Below are 27,978 nucleotides of genomic sequence, written 5' to 3'. Positions count from 1 at the left end.
CCAATAAAAAATATGTTTAATCTACAAACCACACCTCCATAAAGGCACTGGTGAAAAAAATCTGTATCCAATAATGCAGTATTCATATTTTTTTTGTCCATAGAGACAAGAGGGAGAGACATTCAGCAGATTGTCGAGGCCAGGACTCTGACTCTGACTGACATTGAGGCAGGAAATGTGCGTCCATTGTGCATCAAAGTCTTTGAATTTAGATAATACTCAAAACCAAACCAAGAACAACACGAAATGCAGAAATTAAAACCCCATTCTCCGTGGCAGCCGTGAAGCTCTTGGCGTTGTGCCCGTGAATGGGTGCCCGCGTGTCTAAGTCAAATTTCCGGTCATATCGAGGTGATTGTTGAAAAGAGGAGGAAGTCTGTTGACCCGGGACAATGTCTGGCCTCGCTCTGTGTTTCTTTGGCGGAGCTGATGTTGTTTCTAGTCTGTCCATTTTAGCGGACAGCGGCGTGATCTCATCAGTGTAATCTGCGTCCACCGTCCCAGCTGTCCAAACACTGGGGGTCAGTGAGAGGGTTAGAAAAGGGGTTTATATTCACAGATGATGCTTTAATTTACTGGATAATGAATGCAAAACTCAGCAGTTCAACCATCAAGCTCCTTTAGAGGCTTTTTAAAAGAAAACAGCTTCATGTTTTCAAACCCATATGACCTATGAATATGAAACAAAGCACCAAACAATGAGTATACTAAAAATAAATCAAGCGACTTTCCAGGCATTATCCATTCACTTTTTTGTGGTAAGCTACGCCTATATTTAGTAGCCACATCCTTCAGTTTGCCCTGACCAGGACCCTGAATCATGAGTCCACAGGCGCTGCCCCATCACTCCAGCGGCACTGAGTGGATGGGTTAAATGAAGGCAGACAATTTCCCTACAAGGACTATAAAGTACACCACAATTTTATTTTATTATACATACATTTCTTATCTAGTTTCTTGTGGTGATTTTCAAACTTTTCACACCAAGCACCACCTCATAAACTATTTGATCTTCCAAGGTCAAGATCAAATGCAGTTGAAAGACTTCTTGATGTTTTTTTTATTCTCTCTCTCTCTTCTTAAAGGTATACATGAGGATTTTCCCGAATTTTAGGAAAGAACTGCCCTCTCCACTTTTGAAAAAAAATATGCATGCGCAACGCTCTACCTGCCTCCGAGGAAGAAGAATCTCCCAAAAACACTCTGGTCTTGTTTCTCTCTTCTGAAGCCTTTCTCTTCTTCTCATACACTTCGAAGACACTTTTTCTCTTGCGACCCTCTGCCATTTTCAAACGACTCGGTGCGTTCTGCGAGCAGCAATGAATGGCTAACAGCGTAACTCACATAGGCTTGAAAGTGCGCATGCGCAGAAATTAACAAGGGGCGAGCACGCATTGACAATTAGGAGGACCAATTGTCTTGATGATCCACCCGGAAATAGAACATCCTCCGCATACCTTTAATTTGAAGGGACTATACAGGGTTTAAAAATGTAAAAATAGATATGCACTTTCCTCCCCCTACATGTTCCAGCAATGTTGTAGAATGAGCCCAGACCTGTTCACCACAACTGCCTCTAAAATCCTGCACTGTCACTCAAAAAGTTGTTACTTCGGGTCCAAAGTGCCGTCATGCACAAGCTTAATATAGAACCTGCAGTTCCGCATTCGACCTGAGGTGGTAGTAGTGAGCATAAAATGTCCAACTTGCATCTTGCCCCTTTAAACTGAAAAAAGTGTATAATTTCAGATGACCCTGTGTGCATCACCTGAAGACCAAGTACCATATAAAGACATCAGTGGTGCTTAGTGTGTGGTAGTTCGGGAGTTGAGGATCCCGGACATGTGAACATGATTATCTAACTCACAACACCAGAAGAGTCTTTTCAAACACAAAGTGAATCAGCAGCACGTGGAGCCGTAGGTGAAAATACCGTCTTTGCTGGACTCTGCACAGCCCGGTATGACAAATGGCAAACTCCTCCAAGGCCACGGCTAATACTGTACGCTCTAGGCTTTAAAAATAGGACACAGACAAAGCGCTAACACTGCAAACTCGTGAGTGTGATTCATCTTTTTCAGCACAAACTATAATTTAGAGTTTAGTCAGCTGAGCGCGGCCCACCTGCACTCGCAGCTGTTGCATAACACGAGCCTCAAGGTTAGGAGAAGACGTGGATTGTGTCCGATATACCATTTTAAGCCTAAGGTCACAAACTGCATAACCTATTTCAAAAAGACAGTTAATGAGGTAAACTTTTACACTCTGATATAATCTGGCAACTAACCCAATTTGTCTTTTATCAATTAAACATGTAAGATTTGTCAATAACACTGGTCGACTAACAAAATAAATACAGGATTTCTATTTTTACTCTCACTTTCCACATTGGCCAGCTAGATTGTGTCCATGTATCAGTAATTAAGAAAATATAACCTAAGAAATCCATTATTATCAGAGGAGAAAAGCAGAATAAAACATGGATAAATATGCAACACATTCAAATTTGTTTCCTAAACCTTAGATCGGATTGACAATGTTTGATAATAACTAGCTATACCCACCCAGTTCCTTTTCGGAGGGTCATCCCTCACAGGTTCGCATTTGAAGTGCCTTTAGGAGAAAGTGGCCTGGAGTGGTGTGGAGTTGGCCAACAGGAGCTGCTGTGGGGCTATAGAGTTCGGGAATGTGATGTCATATCACTAAGCATTATGGGATTAGCAGCAATTGTAAACTAATGGAGATTTCAAAAGTTAAAATACTGGAGTTATTGTTCACATCAAAACATTTGGACACCACAGAGTGTTAGATGTATTTACCAGCAGTAACTCAGCAGCTAATGGAGTGGTTCCACAGCTTCTTTCTCCACTTCTCACCTATTGTTTTTAGCTAATGTTAGTCAATGGAAATGTATGCAAAGATGGCGGATCTCCATGGTAACTGTGGAATTTCACGAACTGAGTGAGAAATTTTTGAAAGTTTTTCATAATTCCTGTTTATGCCACTTTGCACTACATTTTAGTGGTCGATGCTTTCTAAATGTTTCCAAACAAGAGATACATCATCTCATATGATTCCCAGAGCAGAAACAGCTGTTGCTAATAAGCTAGTTTGTTTTGCCAAACATTTAGCTCAACATTAAAGAGACTAGATGCAAGTTGGTCATTTTATACTCACTACTGCCACCTCAGGTCATACATGTAACTGCAGTCTCTATATTAAGCTCGTGCATGACGGCACTTCAGACCTGAGTGACAGGGCAGGTCTGGGCTCATTCTACACCTTAGGACATTGCTGGAACATGTAGGGGGATGAAAATACATATTTTTAACATTTTTAAACTCCGTATAGTCCCTTTAAGTCGCCATTCTCTCAGAGTACGACACTGATCACCAAAACAGGTTAGCCTTTGGTTAAATATGACAAATGTACATATGCTTTTAGGCTTGTGGTATTTTCTCAAGCAGTCTCCCTCTGCTAAATCATGACGTAGCTGCGAGTTGCGTCATTTCCCCTACTCCCCCAAACCGGTCCCACAAGGAAACTGCTCCAGACCCCAGTGCTGAAATGGTCTGGGGTTGAAGCGCTTTGGACCCACCGCAAAACGCTCCAGCCCTGTGGAAAAGCCACTATAGAGCTCAGCCCTAGTACAACACTGTTACTAAATGTGGTTGCAGTAAAAAACAATCAATCAAGTCAATCTTTCTTTGCAATAGTATGGAAAACTAAGTCAGTAGCCTACTCTAATTATACAATAATTAATTTTAGACTTTATCAGCCATCATCTAAGCCTGTCTTCTGCATCTGCTTCTTTACCAACAAACTTTACAATCCACAAATCTTGACATCCACAAATCTCCTCATCCTTCTTGACAACAATAGAGTGAAATTGCTATAATATTTATCCAAAACAAAAGTCAATGTTCAAACTGTGGCTGTCCCAATTCTGGATAAACTGGTTGCTTCAGAGAGACATCCAGTGAAAAGCTCTACAGATATTTGTACAATATGTGACGCCAACAGAAAGTTACTTAACGTCTGTAAATCAAGGGTTTTTCAAATGTGTTTTTCAAATGTACCAAATAGCAAAAGTCTCAAAAATGATATGCTATTTATGACCTAAAAACACTTGTGGGCACAGATGGCCCGCTGTTGAAAATACCCGCCTACATCATGCAAACAAGGCATGAGAGCACTACCAAAACCCAAACCAAGCTGTGACCATAACCCACACTGAGCTACTGAGGCACAAGCGGCTAAACTTTGAGAAGAGAAACATGTGGCGTCCAGAGGTTATGAGCGTCCTGCCAGCCCTGGGACAGGACGCAGGGACACACCAGCACCAAACAACACAAACACTTCATTCCCAAAGATTCTCAATAGGGGTTAAGGGACAAGAACAGACTGAACAAGCTGGTCAGGAGGGCCAGCTCCGTCCTGGGCTGCCCCCTGGACTCTGTGGAGGAGGTGAGGGACAGGAGGGTGTTAGCCAAGCTCACCTCCATCATGGACAACACCTCCCACCCACTGCACGGGACTGTAGAAGAGCTGTGCAGCTCTCTCAGTGGCAGACTGAGACACCCTCAGTGCAGGACGGAGCGCTACCGCAAAGCCTTCATCCCCACTGCTGTCAGACTGTACAATAAGACTGTGAAGTAACGCCGACTGTAACAAGTGAATTTCTCCTTTGTGAGATGAATAAAGGTTTATCTTATCTTATCTTATCTTATCTTATCTTAAGATCTGGACTCTGTGGGGGCCAATCCATGTGAGAGAATGATGCTCCCTGAACCTTTCTTTCTTGACGTGATCATAACATAAGTTGGTTACATTCAGGTGGCACGAAGAAAGAGAAGGGTTCGGTTTCCTGAAGACCCTACAGCTGGTGGTGTGGTCCGGGATCTCCACATGAAGAGGAGAGAGGGTTTGAAGATCCGCCTCCGTCCCGCGCGGCGCTGCTGTCAGGGCTATAAACAAACTCCACGCTCTGCCAGAGAGGGCCATAAACACAGATGCATTCAGACTAAACACTCCAATATCAGAAGCCCACTCACTGCACGACCGCTTCAAAGTCTGGGCCATCTGAGGACAGGCAGGTTCTGACTCCAGTTTGGACAAATGCATATGCGAGAAATGTTTAGAATGAATGTTTAAAAGAAGAAGTATAATGTAAAGTTATTAAGCGAGTTTGAAGCAAAGTTCTATGGCCGCCATTCATTGAAATAAACTATTCAGCTCCATGGACCCCGGTTATTTTCTCTTTCTAAACTATAAATATTCAATGTACACTTTACCATTCACCACATTCATTAGATTTTGAGAAATGTGCTACTCGCTGGAGTGTTAATAATTTACTGGAGTTGCAAATTATTAATATACAGTTTCAGCGTAGTTTCAAATGTAAGTGTTTCACGGGCGAGTTTGTAACCATAAATAAAGGAGCGATGCAGTGTGTACAGAAATTTGTTTTTAAAAATGTCTTAATGCGGACAAAATGAAATGAAACTCCTCTTATTGGTCAGTTTAATTCATGTTTTCAGCCGATACAGACGGCATCTCTAGAATCGCCCATAAATGCTGCTTCATGTGGACGGAGAGCTCGGTTTCCTGAGATGTGACATCATTGTCCCCAGTTGGTTTGTGTTCATGTGGTTTTATGTGGGAAAGTGGGGATTTGGATGTCATTAAATAAAAACGTCTTTTATCACTGATTGGTGCTTCAATTAACTAGTAATGTGTTGTTAACATCTCGAAAGCTTGGAAGGTAGTTTGTGAGTTTTAAAAAATATCATGCAAATTTACTCGCATTGATGTCGGGCATTTCACTCGCAATTCCGTTAGTCCGAGGATGACGACAGCTCACACTGAACTCAAAAAAGTATCAGTGTTTAACAAAAACGCTCATATTTGACGATAAAAGAACAAATCAGCTGATTTGCAAAGTCAGGGGTGGAGGTCGGGAAATTCGTTTTGACCCGAGTTCCAGAGTTGTTTCCCCCAGTGGAGCGAGCGTTCACGTGCATTTCCCAACCGGAGGAAACGCTTTCCCCTGTTCCAGAGGACCAGATGAACGCAGCAAAAGGGTCATGAAGCTGCCAGAGGGAGACAACAAAGAAGGAAACGAGCTACTGTCTGTCACCAATACTTTAACGAATGAAGAATTATGAATTTATTTTCTACTAAATAAAAATACAGACTTATGAAGAGGAGCAAAGTGGTTCAACAGCCCATAGCTACAAAAATAATGGAGAATGCTAACACTAACGCTACGTTAGCTTCATGCTACATGCTAACTCTAGCTTTGAGTGCGGGTTTTTCGCTTCCACTGGACAATTTGCAGCGTCGAAACATCCATCTGGACCTGATTTTGACTCTATACTATTTGGGCAACACTTTATAATAACTACACCTTATTTAGCCTTTATAAATGATGAGTTAACAGTTAATTAATCATGAACGATGCATTAGTTAAGTGTGACGAACACTTAATAACTACTTAATAAAGGAATAAGTCAAGTATTAAAAACGATTCATTATGAGTTAGGCATTAAATGTAGTAATTAAGTAGTTATTAAGTGTTAAAGTAGTAGTAGTGTGAACTAATGAATTGTTCACGATGAATTAAGTGTTAACTCATCATTTATTAAGGCTAAATAAGGTGTAGTTATTATAAAGTGTTACCCAAACTTACTTACCCCTCAGCTCAGCCATGCCCCTACGACATGAAAAACTAAGCATGAATGTTGATAAAATATTATAACGTTAGACTTAGCTCGAAAATTGCCAGAGTTGTTGCAATTTCCGATTTTGAAATGGTGACAATTTCTTGGGTCACATAATGTCCTCTGCACCAAAACATCCCGTCATTACGCTGTATAAAACCTCCTGTGTAGTTCAGGCCTCTGCCTACATGTTCTGAAATACATGTGATTCTTGTATAACTTTAACAAGTAGCATCCAGTCGTCACTCAAATCTTATATCTGTTTATAATGTGCACAGAGGAGAGAATCTTAGTACAATAATAAAACTGTCAAATATATTTAACCACAGCTGTTGATGAAGAATGCGTTTTTTATGTATTCTGGTATAAGACACTTTCCAGCGCACACACTCAGCATAATGTCTAAAGACATGAGGCCATTTACTGCGACTGACTCACAACAGCGTGGTCTGCGTGCCATAGTAAATTACAGGTTAGTGTTAATAGAATGTCCCTGCACAGTGGCCTCATCTACTCCACAAACACTCGCCTGGCCTCGGCTGAAAGGTGCAACAACATGAATCTTCTCTCTATTTCTCTCTCCGTCCAAACAGGGGCTACTCTCAATGAGGCAAGAAATACAATGGGCCGTGCTTAAAAATCAGCTGTCGACTTTCATTGCATGAGCCCAGCACAAAGAAAGAAAATTAATTTAGTTTATCTTAATATTTAACTATGTTTCACTGAATGTCGCAGATTAAAGGAAAATAAATGTATTGGTTTGGCCGAGACGGTGATCAAATTTGACTCATTGAGCTTGTGTGGGAAAGTGGAAAGCTTTTGAGGAGCTACTACTACTGGGATCGCTATGGGAACATTAAACGCATAGTTGTAGCATCAATATAGATACAGACGGCATCTCTGGAATCGCCCATATATGGTCATTTTTGAAAACAGTTAAGGGGGAAAACAATTGAAAAAATGTATATTTTCTCTAATTATTCAAAAACTACTGTAACAAATGCTGAAATATGAACATAGTTTCTACTAAATAATACAAAGACATGGGGAGGAGCAAAGTGGTTCAACATCCCATAAATACATGAATAACGGAGAATGCTAACTTGATGCTACATGTTAGCATCAGGCTAATGCTAACGGTTAGCTAGCGCTTGCTACAACTGCCGTTTTTTCACTTCTACTGAACAATCTGCTGTGAGAAAATATCCATATGGGCCCGATTTACACTTGACTTTATTTATGTGTGATACATAAGTTGATATTCCACCAGAAAATGGCAAAAAAGAGTGAAAAATTGTGTTTCTCTAAAGATTCTATTTTCCCCCTCGGCGAAGCCACGCCCCCTTTTATGACGAGATCCCGTCTGTATCTATATGGGAATAAAAGTAACACAAATAAAGAAGACTTTGGGATTAAATGGTGCATTAAACTGAACCATAGAAATATGTCATTGTGTCTGGAACAGGAAACATTGTTCAATAAGGTACATAAGTAAGATTAGTGAAAAATCTATATAAAAAGTAGAGAAAAAGATGTGGAATTTTTTGTCTTTTTTATTTTTTTTGGTCCACTATTTAAAAAAATGAAGAATTATGAATCTATTTTCTACTAAATAAAAATACAGACTTCTGAAGAGGAGTAAAGTGATTCAACAGCCCAAAGATACATAAATAACGGAGAATGCTAACCCTAGTGCTAATGTTAGCTTCATGCTACATGCTAACTCTAGCTTCGAGTGCGGGTTTTTCGCTTCGACCGGACAATTTGCAGTGTCCAAACATCCATATGGACCTGATTTTGATTTTACATTATTTGTGTGTGACAACTGTGTTAGTCCACCAAAAGGCTAAAAATGGAGGAAAATAGTGATTCCCATAACAAACTTCCTTACCCCTCGGCTCGGCCACGGCCCTATGACATCACAACATTGTAAACAAACAGCCTATAATTTCAAATTGAGTTGTCGCAGCGAAGATTTCTACTGTGGTAACTATGGTAACCGTCAAAATGCTGAAATTTCGCCTTGGTGTATGGTTAACACCTCTCTAACGGCTGGGCCTATCCACATGAAACGTGGTGACAATATTCAAGACGATGTGCTTGATGTTGGTCTGATGAATGTGGCGGGTTTGTGAATCCAATCACTTTTCTTGTGAACGGTAACTCCAGTATTTTACATTTTAAAATCATCATTCGCTCATTATAAACGTATCCTGAGCTCTACAAACAAACGTGTACTGTAGCTACAAGAACTGAACCAGGTCTAAGTTAGGACTAAACCAAGGTCCAACACCAGCTGTATAAACCATGAACCACCCGGAATAATCTATTCACACTAAACTGGGGCCTAATTCATTTAATTAAGTTTAGACCAGAGAACAAGCCACGTTACACCTGAGATTTTTGAGAGACAAGTTCCTACAGTAGTTGCTGGACCATCAGCTGTGCTCCCTTTATCCTAATTCAATCCACGTATCCCCAACAACAACAAAAAACAACACAAAACAATCTATTTTTACCGCGCACAGATGACACTGGCAGCCTCACGTTGTTGCTCAGCTGAAAAAAAAAAAAAAAAAAAAGCACCTTCTCCCCATTTCCCCCGCTATCTCCATACAGCGGGGGTCTATATACGCCGTGAATGAGGCCACGGGCACTGGCAAAACAATGGACTGTACCTTTTAGATGGTCGCCATGGCAACGGCTGCAGACAGAGGGGCGAGCGACGGAACAGGGGGAGACATAGGGGGAGAGAGAGAGAGCGCGCTGCTGGGTCCATAGCGTTGCTGCGCAGTGTGTGTGTGTGGATGGCAATACGGTCCGGTTTAAGCCTCGTAATATGTTGCAATTTCAGCTTTATCCCCATTCGAAAAATTAGCACATGGGAGCTCGCAACACGCACACACACACCGCTGAGCTTTCCCATCGGTGTTACGTGCGAAAAAGAACCATATGCTTTGTCCCGAGATGCATTAACATAAAGCTTGACGTTGCCAAATTGAGGATCAGCTGGTGGGAGCGCTAGGAAAAGGGTGTAGCAAGTGTCTATCGGAAACTGAAGATGTGACAATTCAGGGAGCCGCAACACATTGGCACATGGGAGGAAAAAAACTACACAGAGAGAAAAGACACACACAGCATTGCCATTATCGCATATATATGTTGGGCACAGTGTCGGTAAAAATGTGTTTGAAGCGATATAAAACATGCACAACAGTTGATATCGGACATACCTTTTTCCTTGACCATGACCATTGGAATAGGAGGGGAGCCACAGTAATTAAGTAATCCGGTAATGCAATAGGAGAGAGGCAGGCAGAGGTTTTTGCGGACAGCGTGGGGCTCCTCTGTTCTCGTCTGACTGTTTTGCTCTGGTCCCGCTCCCCCCCCCCCCCCTCTTCTCTCTCTCTCTCTCTCCTCTCTCTCCTCCCTCGCTCAGCCCCTCCGTTGTGTCAGCCGCCTCCTCAATGCAGCAGCAGCCAGGTGGATCCTTCTGCCTACCGCTGACTAACGCTAACCCTAAATGCCCCCCCTCCTCTCCCCTCACCACCACTTCCAAAAAGAATAAAAATACGGTTCAGAGTTTTGCATTTTGTTAGTGAAGTATGAGTCACGCACTGCGCTGGGGAATGTCTAATACAGTCACAATGAAGCAGCAAGAAAACACAGAAACGGCAAAACCAAACAGTAAATGTTATATAATGTGGATTTTAAAGTGTTATTTGTATTGTGAGCACAGGTAAACTATCTCTCAAGCAAACTATGTAGACTAATCCATCATTTTAATTAGGAATATGGTCAATAAAAGTAATTTTGAGTATGGATTTTTATAACATTGCCTCGGAAAATACATTGATTTTGTTCAGACAATTATATGCAGATATAAGAAGACATAAACACGGCACAGAACTGGCTCTTTGTAATTATAGCAATCATTGTCGAGATTCTCAAAGCTCTACACGCTGTTATTCGTTCCCCCACAATAATGTCTGCCACAGCTGCTTCGAGGCTGATCCCCAACAACCACTTGTTTCTCGGCCCAGGACACCACAACAGTATCAGTCAGGGTTGAAGACACTGACCTGAGGATCTGTGGACGTACCAAACACTGAGCCATTGTTTACTGAAAAAAACGAATAAGCCTTTTTCATGAAGCGCACTTCAATCTACATGGCAGGGTTCCCCCCGAACACTGTAGGCAAATACTGAAACTATGCCTGTTTCAGAGGACTGTCTTCTCTTTCTGGCAAATCAGTGGCCATGAGTCTGTTAACACTACGGCCGGGTGTTGCCAACAACTTAAGAGTACAATATGTATCGCGATAGAGTGTCCATAATACCAGACATTTATATATACCATAGACATTGTTCCGATACCAGTACTTTAACGATATTTGGTTTTCGATACAGATACCTGAAGGAAATGTTAAACAAAATGGGGGATAATTTTTGGGGGAAAATGGGAAAAAATTGGGAGAAATAGAGAAAATATTAGTAATGAAAATAAGGGGAAAAAATTGGAAAACAAGAACAAATTGGGGAAAAATAAGAAAAACAATTTAGTATAAAATTGGGAGAAATGGAGCAAAAATATGTAATAAATTGGGGGAACAAGCACACCTTAATATTTTAACTATAATATACTAAAATGTTTGTCATCTAGAACCAGAAAACAGAACGATAATGTGTGGAAGATCTGCACATTTGCAATATCGAGTTCATCTCCAATGTCAAGAAATGTGAAGCAAAATGTGGAATAAAATAAGAAAAAAATTGGGAAGAAGATTGGGAAAATTTAGCAAAAATATGGAATAAATTGGGGGAACAAGTGGCGGTATTAGAGAAAATATTTGTGTAAAAATGAGGGAAATAATTGGGAAAACAAGAAAAAGTTGAAGGCAAAATGAGGCAAAATGAAGAAAAAGAATTGGGAGAAATGGGGGAAGCTGAAACAACAAAGTTTATGTATACTTTAAACTTTATTGTCCCCGTAGGGAAATTTGTCCTCTGCATTTAACCCATCCTTCAGTGCCGCTGGGGCAGCCCGGGGACCCATCTCCATGATGTGGAGCCAGGCTGATGGTCAGAATCACCTGGCTGGAGGATTCACCTATTGCACATGTTTTTAGTGGTAGGGGAAACCGGAGTACCCGGAGGAAACCTACGCAGACACAGGAAGAACATGCAAACTCCAAACAGAAAGGCCCCGTCCTGGTGGGAATTGAACCCGGGACCTTCTAGCTGTAAAGCGGAGGCGCTAACCGCTGCGCTACCGTGCCTAAAATCAATTCCTTTAGTACTGTCCCTGGACCAACAGTATAGATACTTACATTTTTTCAATACCGGTACCTAGGCCTGTCACAATAACAAATTTGAAGTTCGATGTATTGAGGCAGGAAAGTATCGTGATAAACGATATTATTGACTCTAACGATACTTGACGCTGTGAACTCTCATGCAAAAAAATTAGAGTAAACCTTTGTTCTAAAAGTGCATCATAATATACTAAAATACCTCACAAGCTGCAATAAACATGAAATATAATGTAACTCAATTTGCTTCCGTTAGAAATCAAAGTTTTACAAAGAAAGAATAGGGGGGAAATATGAATAAATGTACAGACGATAAATATCAAGCCCAAAAATATATCGTCTATCTGTTTTGCATTGAACGATAAGTTGATATAGTATTCATCAGGACAGCCCTAACAGCACCTAAACTTTTTTTTTCGATACCATACAAGTATCGAAAAGAAGATGGTACCCAGCCCTAATAACACCACATATATTTATAATAATAATACAAAAAGGATCTTATAGGTAAACAAAATGGAGGTTGTTATTATGCTGAATAAGCTTAACGGGCAATTTAAGCCTTTTGTTGGAGTAGTTAGAGAGCATGTTGTGATACATTGGGAATAAAGACTATGGTTAGATGAACAGATATGCGTATCACTCCATAACGATATATATTGCCGATACGATATATTGAGCACAGCCCTGTAGCTAACACCACAGCACTTTGCTTTGGCCCTGTCTGGCACCAAGTGGAAATGCTCCGAATCGAGGGTAGAAATGCCCCATGTAACACGGCATCGTGCTGGTGGAGGCGGTGGAAACAGACATAAGTCACAAAGTTGTCGCTCTGACTGGTACATAATGTCCTTAGGATTGACTCTTCACCCACCGTCCCCGTGTGGTGTGTGAGTAATTGGCTGTGATTGGAGAGGTCATCGGTGGCACTGACAGGCAGACATGTCTTAAGTAATTATACGGAATTGTGTGGTTGTCTAAAAGTTCTCACCCTGACTTCGTAAATGCAATATAAATGTTCTAATCTATGAGCTCTTGTGCAGAATCCCACGCACACAAAATAAGTAAATAATGCATTAGTTGAAAAAGGGAAATCACTGTAAGGTCCCCTGTTATCCTGCTTTTCATTTTATTCTGACTATATTTAACCTCTTAACTCCCACCTGAACGGATCCCATTTTCTCCAGTTTGGCTTTACCCTAATCAAAAAGATTCTTGGGAAAAAAGCACCAAAAATGCACCAAAAATGTGACAAAAATTCAACAAAAATGTAACAAAAATGTAACAAAAATTCAACAAAAATTCTACAAAAATGCAACAAAAATGTGACAAAAATTCAACAAAAATGTAACAAAAATGTGACAAAAATTCAACAAAAATTCAACAAAAATTCAACAAAAATTCAACAAAAATGCAACAAAAATGTGACAAAAATTCAACAAAAATGTAACAAAAATGTGACAAAAATGCAACAAAAATGCAACAAATATGCAACAAAAATGTGACAAAAATGCAAGAAAAATTCAACAAAATGCAAGAAAAATGTGACAAAAATGCGACAAAAATGCAAGAAAAATTCAACAAAAATGTGACAAAAATGCAAGAAAAATTCAACAAAAATTCAGCAAAAATGTGACAAAAATGCAACAAAAATGTGACAAAAATGCAACAAAAATGTGACAAAAATTCAACAAAAATGTGATAAAAACTCAACAAAAAAATTACAAAAATTCAACAAAAAGTGACAAAAAGCTTAACCAAAAAGCAACAAAAACTAAACAAAAATGTGACAAAAATATGGCGACGTGACGAAAAGTTTCCATCACTTTTGTAGGTCTCAGCTTTCAAATGAGGCGTTACATTGTTGATCTCCAGTCGAGAAGCTTTTAGATTTGGGTAAAGCCCAGTATAAAAAAACATGAATCTAAAAGGAATTCCGTGGAGTATGGTGTGCCACAAGGTTCAATTTTGGGACCATTATTATTTATTATTTACACTAATGATTTTGCTTCTGTTTCCACGACCACCTTTCCCGTTCTTTTTGCTGATGATACCAGTCAAAAAAATAATAATAAAAAGCCGAACTGGGGAAAATGCACTCGTTAATGTTAAGGCGGATGGTAAGAGGTTAAAACTATAGCCACGTTAGCTGCCATGTGATGCGAAGGTGTTCGTTATCACGCTTATTCCTTCGAGTCTGAATGGGAGAGTGACCATCGTGGGGGTCAGAGGTCAGACTTACAGCGATCTGGCATGAGCCCTGTATTATTAACCCCAGTGGATCCTCTCTAATCCCATTACAGAGAACACGGGAGAGTAAGTCCCTGCCCCACGCCGCCTCTTATATCATGCCTCGTCGAAAAATAGATCGCGGGCAAACAGCTATTAACGTAATACACACATGCAAAAAGAGACGGATTAGTCACGGAGCCTATAGAGTTGGATCCAATAACAGTCTACAGGCATCTACGTGACTTGGTGTTGAACTACAGTCCGTCGCTGGCGGCAAAAAGCTTTTCATTGTTTTCTTTGCTTGAGCGTTCACTTATTTAAACTAATTAAATATTCCATTATCTTTTATTCCTGGTTGGTATGGTTTGCAGTGATTTGTCTCGTCAATGGAAATACAAGTGCTTTGAATCCTTTGCTATAGGAGAGTTAATCTAAATAATATGACATTATGTATTTCAAGTATGTAGTCGCTTGCTACTCCATCTAGTGGCACAAGATTTATTTATTTATTTTTTCCTCCTGATAAAGATTCTATTTTAATTCTGCCATGACAACTCTATTGGCAGCTCCAAGCCAGGACAAATGGAGAGGATAGTGCTGTATAGTGAGAGCCAAAGCATAGAGAATAGAAACTTATTGTGCTTAACTTTTAAGGGAAACACATTTATCTAAACTGTTTCAGCGTAGGAGTGGGCAATATGGCAAAAACACATTTCTTAGAATCTAGATTATGATTTTTCATTTCATCACAATCTAAAAGCATTTCTCAGGTTTGCACTGCCTTAAAGGTTTTCCATACTAAGATATGTTCTTACCTGAGGTTAGACGAGTTGATGCTGGTCTTTGTGCAAAAAGACCCAAAGTTTTCTTAGTATTTAGCCTCTCCTCCTCTCCTCTATGGCAGTGGTTCTCAACCTGAAATTTGCCAAATCATTTAGATAAAATATACATATTTTTATTAGCATATAATCTAATGTGTTATTGTAGCATGTGTTTGCTATTTTACCAGAGTGTCATCATTTGTTCGTAGTTTGATGAATTTTATTTCAGCCATTTGTTTTTTTTCTTTGGTTTTTGAGAATTATGTAGGCTAATGTTCCTATTTCTCACGGTGTGACCCGGGCGGGGGGTCACGAATACCTTTACCTGTTATAATGGGGGTCGCGGCTCCAAAAGGTTGAGAACCACTGCTCTATGGGGCCAAACGGGGTGAAGTTAGAAGCGACTTCCATGTTTCCCCTATTTAAATACGGTTACGTGAGTAGTTACACGATCCAATTATAGTCTGCGCTGTAAAGTGAAGATATTACTGCGCGGACGTCGAAGTGCTCCTAAGGTGTTATTACGACAAACAATATAGTTCCCCTTGTTATTCGCTTAGAAAATCGACATGTTTAATTTGGTGTGACTAGACTTGGATCATGTAACTACTCAAGTAACCATATTTAAATAGGGGAAACATGGAAGAGCTTGGTCGCTTCTAACTTCACCCCCGTTTGGCCCCATAGAGGAGAGGAGGAGAGACTAAATGCTAAGAACATCCTTGGTCTTTTTGCGTGACTGAGCGCACGCACATAGACCAGACATGTACACATGAACTCGTCTAAGCTCAGGTAAGAACATATCTCAGTATGGAAAAACGGTGCCCTGTTCCTTTAAAGAGAAACCTACGGCTGCTTCCACAGAGAGCTCACATTAAATATCTGCTTTTATAATACACTGAAGACTAGTACTGCACTACAAGAACAGTATAGAGCCTTTAATAAATGGTAAATCACACATGTCTTCGATACAGTCATCGTGTTTTGCATGATTCATTTCAAATAAGCACTTTCTTTTCCTCCCTTTTTACCATGACTAGGCTGTACAAGCATTTCCAAACTTCTACACCCGCATACAGCACACCCCGACAGCCCCATGTTTAATGCATGGAGCTGAGAAAATTAGATCTGGGTCATAATTGAGTCGCGTGACGGGAACATCCATCAGGAGTCACACGGAGGCTGTTTGTCCCGGGACAGGGCTGGGGCTGAGGGGAGGATTAGTTTAGCATCAGCACCCCTCACTATCTGCTGAGCCAGGGAAACCATTGTGCATTCACAAAGCGTCCCATCGACTGCAGCGCTGACAGTGCCCCCTGCTGGAGATCCCACGGCGTGCAGCATTTACAAAGGGCTGGTTTTGAATTCAGTCTGTGACACATGGAGGAGTTTGCACAATGGAACAGTTGGGTAAAGGCCTGAAATTAGACAACCTGATGTGATGTTGTTGTTGCAATCTATTTAAAGACTATCTCTCTCCGGCACACTTTAAAGTCTCACATCTTACTTCATGCATCTACGAACCAACAACATTATTATCGGCTTATTGCAAAATTAGGTGACACAAAATCCATATCGCAAAGAGGCAACATCCTTAAACAAACACCCAACTTCAGTTTTAGTTATGATTCTAGTCACATTTATCACATTTATTTGACAGGGACCATGTGCAGGAGCATTAATCATCATTTGAAAAGATGCTTTGTACTTTAGCTCTTGGAATTAATTTCCATCTGCAGTCCCCGAGACAGACTGTACCTCAAAAAGAACTTTACTAGTTTAGTTAAAATGCCTCAATTTGAGCATAATAATCAGAGTCGTTTTGTCTAGTTAAAGCAAAACTAAGTAATTTGAAGAAGATCTTTATTTGACCACCATACATTCACTCACACATATCAATCATCCTGGCCTATTGTACATGTTTTTAGTGGTAGGGGAAACCGGAGTACCTGGAGGAAACCTACGCAGACACGGGGAGAACATGCAAACTCCACACAGAAAGGCCCCGTCCAGGTGGGAATTGAACCCTGGACCTTCCAGTTGTAAAGCGAGAGCTCTACGGTGCCGCCCATTGATTCACTTGGGCGACTTTTCATAGTCCCTCTGGGGGTAATACAAGTGTTGATGGGATGATTGGGGGTCTTTCATCTCCCCTTGGTGTCTCAGGCCAGAAAACCACACTTTCAACTTGACTGCCACCAATACAATACACACTAATAGAATCATGAAGAAGAAGCTGACAGGCTAACGGGCAAAGCAAACTGTGGGCTAGCGCCACTTTAACCTCTTACCATCCGCCTGAACCAAATGCATTCTGTCCTCTTTGGCCATTATATAGGTCTGTGTAACACCTCATTTGAAAGCTAAGACCCACAAACCTGATCTTTTTCCTCGCGTTGTTGCTGTGTTGTGTCATCATTTTCATGTTTTTTTTTTTTTTCGGTCACATATTTGTTGAGTTTTTGTCATTTCTTTGTTTAATTTTTGTCACTTTTTGGTTGAGTTTTTGTCACATTTTTGTTGAATTTTTGTTATTTTTTTTGTTTAAATTTTGTCACTTTTTGGTTGAGTTTTTGTCACATTTTTGTTGAATTTTTGTCATTTTTTTGTTGAATTTTTGTCACTTTTTGGTTTTGTTTTTGTCACATTTTTGTTGAATTTTTGTCATTTTTTTGTTTAAATTTTGTCACTTTTTGGTTTTGTTTTTGTCACATTTTTGTTGAATTTTTGTCATTTTTTTGTTTAAATTTTGTCACTTTTTGGTTTTGTTTTTGTCACATTTTTGTTGAATTTTTGTCACTTTTTTGTTGCGTTTACATCCTTGTTTTCTTCTCATTTTTTTGAGGCTGTTTTGGTGCTTTTTTCCCCCAAAAGCTTCTTGATTAGGGTAAAGCCAAACTGGAGAAAATGGGATCCGTTCAGGTGGGAGTTAAGAGGTTAAACAGTATTTACAGCCAAGTTTGAGTGAAAAAATATATTTCCATTGTGTAATTGTCTGCCTCAACACATCGTTTTTCAAATGCGTTATCGTGACAGGCCACAGTACTGATTTGTGTTATAACATTTCTCAAAAGGGCCAGAGGTTCGATGCTGGAGTGCCTGATGTTGCCTACCCGTGTACTACAGTATATATCATGATTACAACTGTCGTAATAACAATGTTGCTGGAGTTTTGCTCTACAGGCGCAGTTTGGAAACTTGAAACCTGTGCTGGAGAGAGAAGAGAGGCTTCCATTTAAAAAAACAGCCCGGTACAGATAACTCCATGAAAGCCTTTTTATACCCCAAACCACTACAGTTTGGCTAAAATGAGACTTAATGAAAGCACTATTACTTTCGATTGAGGCACTTAATAGGCGGTGTAATCTCACGGACGTTCGAGTGGAGGCTGCCAGCGGTGTTTCCTGACCCTATTATCCACGGTCCAAGGGCTGCTGCCGTATTTGTGCTTGTGTGTCGGAGGCCATTAATAACCCGGCATAGAGCTGTATGTAGCACAAGCCTCACTGTATCGGGAGAAATTAAAAGCTTCGCTAAGACTTTACAGACGCCTTGGAGAAGCAAATGTCCGTCTGTTGGCCAATACATAGACACATCTGATTCATGTCTCGCTAAAGGTGAAAGAAACAGGGGTGTATGATAATGCTCAGTTTATATCCTGGAATGCACAGGGTGGTCTTCTCTTCTTATCTTGACAGCTATTCAGTTTACACGCACTGAAAGGATCCATAGACGTCACAGTGTAAAAAAAAAAGGCTTCTATTTAATCTACACCAACTCTGAGGCAGTTAACCCACTCGACTCGCTAATCCAACAGGTCACTTTTATAGTAAACAGCCGCGCTTCGGGTGGGATTAAAAAGCAGGATTGAGGAAGATTTGACACACACATTTGCAGCTCACAGCGGGAAAAGGCCACAGGGAGGGCAGGATTTGAGATTAGCCAGACATGCCCACTCCCTCATGACAAACTGCATAAATAATGGAGTTACTCTGTCTGGAGTACCACTCCGACTGCAGCCAACGTGAGGGGGTTCGGATCATTTTTTAATGACAAAGATTGTGCTTCGCCTTCTTTAAAGTTGAAGCTGCAGTTTCCGTTCAACTTGCAGATTACGTATATCACAAAACAATATAGTTATTACAATACTTGCCTCTGCTTAGTAATGACTTCATAAAACACTAGTTTTAAGGTTTTGGTGTAAATCCAGCTCAGTTTTCAAGAGAATGGAGCCAATCCACATTTAAAAAATGGTAAAAAGGTAAATGGACTCAACTTTTACAGCGCCCAAAACGCTTTACAGTAAAGAACCAGTCAACCATTCACACTGGAAAGACAAAAAGAAAGAACAGCGCTGCTCCAAATGTGACGTTGGACACAAACCATTTTGCATGTGGCGCAGCCTTTGCGATAATGTACCTGCACCACTAGCAACTGGGCGCGGCTTATGATTTAAAAAAAAGTTCCGGTAGGCATGGTTTATTACAAGGAGCACAGAGCGCTTCTCTCTTATAGCAGCCTCACATTCATTTCCAGTGTCTGCATATTGGTGTATGAATGAGAGAGTGAATGGGTGACTGGTTCCTTTCCTGTAAAGCGCTTTGGGCCTGATGAAGGTAGCGAAAGCGCTACATGGTACATCACGCTGCCTTGTTTTCTTTCACTTTAGGCTTATATAGGCTCTATCAGGGCAAACTTAACACTTTTTTTATCCCACCGTGTTTGTCCGTGTCCTAAGCCAGGCCGCTGTAGTGCAGGTCAGTGTTAATTTAGTCGACTAGTATTCAGTCATAAGTTTGGCCAAAGTAATATTTTTGCAGACAAAAACTGGACAAAATTAAATTAAAAGAGACTAAAGAGACTAAAACTATGACTAAAATGTCCAGAGATTTTCATTGACTAAAAGAAGAACACACTAAAATCATCCAAACGTTCAATGAACCTGGTATCAGTTCACTGACAGAGGATCAGGTCTGAGCTTTGTCCATGTGGGAGAAGCTCCATAAAGCAGAGGACCTTAATTAAACATGACCACATTTAATTGTAAATGCAAAGCTGACTTAATTCGATTTAGATTTAGTTGATTAAAACAAGACTAAAATTTAAGAAAACATTTTTGTCAAACTAAGACTAAGACTAAAACTAAATTAGAATATGCTGTCAAAATTAACACTGGCACTCAGCCAAAACACGAAAACAAACAAAAGCACGTGTTCGTCACTGCTCCCCCACCACCCCTCTCACTACCCCTCGCCTGTTGCACGAGTCTGGTTGGAGGAAAAAGGTTGCTCTACATAACATCGACATTGGCCATGGGGGACTGTCCTGCCCACATACAGACCACTAATGCGGGTCTGGGGAGCAGCAAGATCTCACATTGCGCCCCTCCTAAGCGGAAGAGGTTACACTGTTGTGTGCATTTAGAAACACCAGATTGGGCACATCGTCTTTTTTAATAAATCTAAACTGAAAGCCTTCTAAACGTACGTATGGGCAACATTACAGTATAAATCAAAGGTCCAGGGGAAAGTGACGGGACAACAAATGTCGGGAACCACAGCTTTAAACAATCAGTGATCAATGTTTAAGAGCCACTTAAATCCACTTGCACGTAAAAGTAAACAATGCAGGCATAATTGTTACTTATTGAGACATTCAAATCCAGCTGATGGTGCATTATCGAAAGCCATTACTGCTCTTCCTGTCCCCGATTGATTTTCTAAAACTAATCGACGGCTCCAGACCTTGACTCTTTTTGGTCATTGACCCTGAGGTTACTTCGGCCATAAACCTCCATCGAGCCCCGGCCATTAGTCAAACCACAGCATGGACTTCCAATCTTTCAAATCTAAAAAAAAGTTGCTTACACCGCTGCTATTTACAAACTCCCAAAGCCAGGAAGATGATTAATGCAATGTCTGGCCAGTGCTCAGCAAAATACATCATGTTTTGAAATGGCAATTTGTCCTCCTGCCCATGTTGTAATCCTAAGCCATCATGTCCACTCCTCATGTGCTTACAGTCGTTTGGCAAAAAGCTCCGCGTTCAATCATGATTTACATGATGATGAAAAAGTTACAAAAGTGAGTCATTGCTGGGGAGAAAGAAATAAACTTCCTGTAAATTTCTGACATAAATTTAAGGAGAAAAATGTATTGCAAGTTTAATCATTTAATCATTTCATATGTATTTTGGGTTGGACAAAATTGAAATTATAGATTCAAAATTATGGGGTTCTCTTGTTGACATATTGTATACAAAGAGAGGCTGGAGAACAAGGGATGCACCGATACCAGTATCGGGTATCGGGCCGATACCACATGCTTGTACTCATACTCATTCATCAGGTCCCGATACTAGAAACCGATACCACTTGACGTGCAGTGGGCGCTCCTACTCTCCACTGAGGAAAGAAAATAGCAACAAACTGGAGATTTCTTTAGTGGAAATACAATATTCCACATAGAGCTGACTTTATTACGGACTACACTCCCTAAAGCAGAGTCAGTGCTGGATTTAACCAGAGCTAAATGTTGTTAGTGCAGCAGCGTGGAGACTTTTTGAGTATTGATATTGGGCAAAAAGTATAGATACTAATTTGCATATGTAAAAAGTAGGCGTGGCAGCAATTTTAAACATAAATGGACAATTTACATCTTTGTTCTGAGCCAAAACAGTCCACAGCAGCAGGGAATTGAACTAAGCAGAACCAGAGAGCCATATCATTCTGGTTTAGATTCTGTTTGTCATTAAAGTATTAGTTTTAAACTTTGTTTATTTAATTTAATTTCACATTAACATTGTATAATTAATCAGTTAAAGTAATATCATTTTAATGTGCCTATTAATTATATAAAATAACCAGTTTTAGAAATGTATATTGATTGAAATACATTCACCCATATAAAAATGACCGGTATCGGTATTGGTATCGAGAAAAATGACCCCAAAAGTATCGGTATCATATCGATTCCAAAAAATGTGGTATCGCCCATCCCTAGTTTACAAGACACAGGCTAATGATGCTAATGTTGCTAACTAGTCGCTAACTCGTGGCTAACAGTTCTGGCGAATCTTACGCTGTTTTATGCCCATCTCAAAAGCTAACCCAGCGACTAAAAAGGACGATAATATTGAGCAAAAATGAGCTGCAGTAAAATCAAAATGCTGTAGCTACTCGCTAAGTTGCTTTAAACACATGAGAAAATCTACACAGAGCTGTAGTAAAGGCAAAAAGAGACCATTTAGCTGCAGTAATAAGTAACCATTGTTAAATAGAAATAGATAAATGAATAAAGCACAAGCGTTGAGGAGCTTTTGGACATGGGCTGTTCTGTCTATGATGGACAGTGTAATAAAAATTAAAAATAATATTGAATGAAAAAAATAAAATAAAATGGCATCTGCTCAATTCTAATATAACTTCTCTTCAAAGTGTAGCCTACTTTACTCAAGGAAATGTAAATGAGTAAATCAACTAATTACTAACCAATCTGCTGTGAAAAAGTCTGTGAAAAAGTCTGTGAAATAAAACGCCTCTTATCGGTATTCGGTATCGGCAAGTACTAAAAGTACTCGAATTGGTTTTTTCGAAAAAGTGGTATTGGTGCATCCCTATGGAGAACTTTTTTAGTCCTTAGATGCTAGATGAAGGGGGTATGTTGTCCCGAAAGTGTGAGAAAAAGTTCCTATTAAAACCAAAAGAAGAAAGAGGATGTAGTTTGGAGATTTGTCTTTTGTTTCCCGGCGAAGGTTTACATTTTACACGAGAGCCAAACCGCCTGCAGCGTCTTCTCCTAATTTCCAGAGTCAATACTGCCCTGATTGCGTAACAACACACTGTGGGTACAACACGCGAGGCCAATGGTGTCATCCAATTAAACGGAAGCAATCGCAAAGTAACATCTCATTAATTCACTTAAAGGCGGCGGCGGAGGCGGCGACAACAGACACCGCTTTTAAGAACGGTGACTGTTAGTGTGCAGATAATGCTTTTCACTGCACACTGTGAGAAGAGACGAAAAAACTAAAGCCAAACCACAGCCAAGGCGTTGACTCTGTCTCGCAATGGCAAAGAAGCAGTGCCGAGACGTGAAGACAACGAATGTTCTAGTTCTGAAGCAAACACAATTTCAACAAACTTACGTCTACTTCACTACATTTCTAAAAGGTGAAAAAAAAAAAAAGTATATATTTCGTTCCACTTATAGAAGATTTGCGAAGAGTAACTTTGCGGAGCCCAAAATTCCCCACCTTTACGGCAACAAAACGAAGAGAAACCTTCCTTCCTTTTACACTAATTTTGTACTTTCTACAGCAAATACTTTATCAAACTGAGCCATTTTTACTTATGTATTGGAGAAATGTTTAAAAAGTGATAATGTACACCTGCAAAAGTTAAATCAGGCTCTATACGTTTGTTAAGTGTGACATCTTCCAGGTCCTAGCATACCGGCTAATATGCGAGAAAAAAAAACATTAAAAATTCTTTAATACCACAATCAATATCTCTGAAACTCAACAGAGAGTTACTGAACCTACTTATTTATCAGACTCATTAGCCCAAAACGCCGCACCTATTGCTAAAAAGGTCATATTTACTAAAGTCACTACTTCCGAGATTAGCGTAGCTGCTGCGCCATTTTTCTCCGCTATCCCGAAAGTACGGATTTTGGCAAATATTACTTTTATAGCAGTAGGTATGACATTTTTGGCTGATGGGCCTGATAAATAAGTATGTTCAGTAACTCTCTGTTGAGGTTCAGCAATATTGACTGTGGTATTAAAGAGTTTTTTGTAGTTTCTCGCACATCTCGGGACCCGGAAGTAGAGCTGTGACGTCACCACTTAACAAACGTATATCAGTCCACTGCAGTCGTTTCCATAGTAACGATAAACAAAACAGAAAACAGATTAAAAAGTGAAATAACACCTGCCCAGGACTTGAAAAAAATAAGCAAACAGGCCCCAATGAACAGTTTCAGTTCATGGGACCATGTTATAAGCGGGATAACGCACTCCGAGGTGTCCATTATCAGAAATAACTGCGTCATCCAGTTGTTTCTGATAGCTAATGGACACCTCGTCGGGCATTATCCCTTACCTAAGTATATGTAGGCTATGTATTTTTACTCAAATAATGGAAACAAGAACTTTTTCCCAAATATAGCAAAGTAAAAAATAACCATGAACAATGAAGTGACCAAGAATGAATTGAATTAATAATGTTAGGATTAGTCTTCGAGTAACTATAGCACTATAGAGCAACCTTCATTGTTTTAATATGTTAAAAACAAATGGCTTTAATAATGTAGTTCTTGAGATACATAAAAAAACGTCCACTTTCTTCTAAGTCCAAACTCCACTGTCAATCAATGTGCATCACTGTAATCACGATTTGATAAAATTGTGATAAACAAGCAAGCAAGCAAAGCAGAACATGTGAGGGACTCAAACAGGGACATTTCACCGGGACGTCTGATACCTGTGGCCACGTCATGCAGCCGCTCGCTCAGGTAGTAGTCGTTGGGGTTGAGGTAGGGCATCTGCTCCATGTACGACTTGGGAATGAGGTACAGCACCTCCGCCACCTGCCCGTCCTCAATGATGGACATGCGTTTGACCGAACTCTTCCTCTTCACCCGCACCCTGTCCACGCCGTGGCTTCGGCTGGAGCTGCATATTTTGCCCAGGCTGTTCAGATTGGGCAGGTTGGGCATCGTTTCCAGCTCCTCTTCCACCGACCCACAGAAAAAACCAAAGCACCAGAGGTAGATCCTAGCCAGTGTCCAAACCGGGAACCGACTGGAGAAAACTAGCCAGACATGATGATGAAATGGCTTAACTCGAGGCTCAAAATGGAGACAATGGATGCTGAAAATCCCGCTGGCAAAGCGTGACGTAGCGATGGGTCTTGGAGGAGCAAACGTCAGGTGTGACAGAGCACTGCAGGTGGAGCACGAAGCACGGAGAGGAGCGTGGAAAGGAGCTTACAGCTTTGGGAGTGTCTTCCGCCACAGTAGGACCTTAAGCTGCTTATGGGGCTGACGTGGGACTACATGATTATGTCCCGGGAGGGGTTAGGGCCCCGCTCCAGGTTGGACGAGAGCATCGTGAGAACCTGTTGCAGTCAATGCGTTTCATGTACTGTGTGCTATTTTAAGGTATCTATTATCATCAGGGTGAAAAATTAAGGAATAGAAATAGCCACACAATCTATTACGCCTGCACGATTTTGGCCACAAATATTATTTCATTTTTTTCTCACATATTGCAATCGACTTGGGATTCATGTTCATTCCTCTCTCTAGGTACAGCGAAGTTTTTTGCCTTTTTCTGCGAACTGCACTTGTAGTTTCTGTGTTCCACATTGTTTTACAGGATACTTTTCTTTGCTGTGTTTTTTGAGGTTCAGTGGATTTACTAGCCATACTAGCTATGAAGGATCCAGGATTTTTAAAAGTAAACAGCTAACGTGAGCTAATGAGCTAAATGTTTGAGGATAACATTAAATCGTTATTTATCCTACTGGGTCAAGATGTAAAGTCATACTGTCCGTGGGTTAAGCTGTACAGTCGCACTATCTCTGTCGTAGCCTTGACTGTGGTGTTCAGGCGCCCACTCTCAGCCCCTGAATGTTTGCTTGCGCATCAGTATGACGCTCTGAGAGGGTATTTATCCCTTTTCTGTAGAAGCATAGACAGACTTGAATGGTAGGACTTGCGCAATGTCTCATGTCTGGTAAATAAACATGTCCTGTATAAGACATCCAGACTATACAGACCATTGTTAATTCTCTAAGACTAAAGACATTAGAGACCTACAAATGTTTTCTTCTGAAACACTGAAAAGGCACCAAGAGCCCCCCAACACCTGCAGCACAGTGGATGCGTCACAAGAGGCGCTACAGGAAAAGAAAAAATGGACAAACAAGGAGGTATCCGGGCAAGACTCGTAGCTAAGTCACCCAAATCTTCTATCCCTACTATGGTTCTGACTAATGTTAGTTCACAGGAGAATAAGATGGATTGGTAAAAGACTGTTGTGGAGCGGAGGGAGCTGCAAAAGGAAGAGGAAGCAGGAGGTGGATGAGCTGATCAGTGCAGGACACCACGCTCTGAAACAGGGACAAACCCAGGAGGCGGTGCACCGTTTCAGAGAATCAGAGGAGACTGAAGGCCGGTTTCCCTGACCTCCAAAAACATGCTGCTCAGGTCGGCCCACAGTGGAAGCGGCTCAGGTCTAACCCAACACCTGAACACAATTTCGTTGTACAATTGCACAATGACACTTACACTTTATTGCACTAACTTATCTTTTGAGATGGCCGTGATTGATTCAAAGAGTATTAACAGCTGCTCGAACAAAGGCGTCCTCATTCCATTCACACAGTACTTCATGATAGTAGACTTTATAGAAGTAAATATGAGCTGCTTAGAATCAGACAATTATATACATAACATTTCTATATAGGTCAAAACTACACAGTAACCGGGATCTATACATAATGGAGGATCATTTGTTGTTTGCAAAAGATTATATTATCTAAACAAGTTTTTATCAAACATTTTACACCAAGTACCACCTCACGAAACGCTTGACTTTCCATATACCTCCAGGCCTTGATCAAATTAGGACAAAACTGAGTCTTAAAGGGACTAAAGTAAAACACCCACCTCATATTAAACATACTACCAAAGCATTAAAGATACTAAACTAAAAGCCAGTAAGTACAGTATGTGTCCGGTGCAGTAAAACATCTCATGAATATAGATTTTAAAATGCTTATACGCATTTCACAGGACCCTCCACAACAAGGTGTCTATATAATCCATTAGGGCCATAAAGAGGCTTTCACATTGACCACAACGACCCTATAGATGCAGACCATGTACTTTGAGAGCATTTTAACTTGGGATGCTGCCAGTGTTCTTAAGGGCAGCAGACACAGGACGTTTTTAATCATCAGGCGGTCGTTTGGGACAACACTGTGTAATGACATCAGATCGGGAGCAGAAATGCCAGAAGTGAAAGCCCATTATCCGCCACAATCAGAGCAAAGAAAGGATTTGGACCATAGTTAGAAGGAATGTACTGTGTTTAAATGAAAACTCAGAGACAGAAAACCAGCTAACCACAAGCCATTTATAATCAAATAGTAAGTTCTTTATCTCAACGTCTCTTCATCTGGGATTGGTCCACAAATACACAAAGACAAATAAAATAACTACAACATCTCTCTCAAAACCCTTTTCGCTAATGACAAGGCTAATATTTTGCTGTGCACTTAAAGTAAAAATAACTGCAGCGGATACAAACCCTAAAGCAAGACACTTCACCCAACTTGTGTGTGTGTCCTTTAAAGTGATAGTCTGTAAGTTTGCAAAGTGAGGAGAGATAAAAGTGAAACTTGAAAGTAAACAGTCAAATGCATCCCTCTTTAACCAGAAAGCCCTTGTTAGTTTGCAAAATGAGGAGGGCAGGAACAGAATTTTCAAAAGTAAATGCTCAAGCTCCTCCCCCTCCCTCCTGATTGGACCTGGCGGGCTGGTTCATATGAAAACCTCGCCTCATTGGTCAACGCGGGAGAACTTCAGACCCCTCCTGGAACCGCCACCTTAACGTTGTGGAGGGGTTTGGGCACCCGAATGATCCTGGGGGCTGTTGCCGGGGGCTCCGTACCCCTGGTAGGGTCTCCCATGGCAAACAGGTCCTAGGTGACGGGTCAGACAAAGAGCGGTTCAGAAGCCCCTTATGGGAGACCAACAGGCCCAGTTAGAATCATGGGGCCATCATTCTATGGACCCACCACCTGCAGGAGGAGCCATAAGGGGCTGGTGCAATGTGATTTGGGCAGCTCCAACAGCTGCCCCCACAAGTGGAAGAAAATGA

At 40.7% G+C, this 27,978-nt stretch overlaps 1 protein-coding gene across 14 annotated transcripts in view; it reads right to left on the bottom strand.

Annotated features, from left to right (window-relative positions):
• The window catches only part of ablim1a (actin binding LIM protein 1a), a 109,947-nt gene that overhangs the window by 67,942 nt on the left and 14,027 nt on the right, over positions 1–27,978 (bottom strand). Inside the window, exon 1 of one of the 14 annotated variants that reach the window (XM_079559754.1) lies at positions 9,956–10,103. The exons of the other annotated variants lie outside the window; for them this stretch is intronic. Coding sequence (XP_079415880.1) covers positions 9,956–9,977 — 22 coding nt within the window. The 5' untranslated portion in view covers positions 9,978–10,103. Of the gene's footprint in view, positions 1–9,955; positions 10,104–27,978 lie in introns of those variants that run through there. 14 annotated transcript variants of the gene reach the window in all.

Source organism: Gobius niger, assembly GCF_951799975.1.
Source record: "Gobius niger genome assembly, chromosome: 7".
NCBI classification, from domain to species: Eukaryota; Metazoa; Chordata; class Actinopteri; order Gobiiformes; family Gobiidae; genus Gobius; species Gobius niger.
This window is presented reverse-complemented; position numbering and strand designations above follow the sequence as displayed.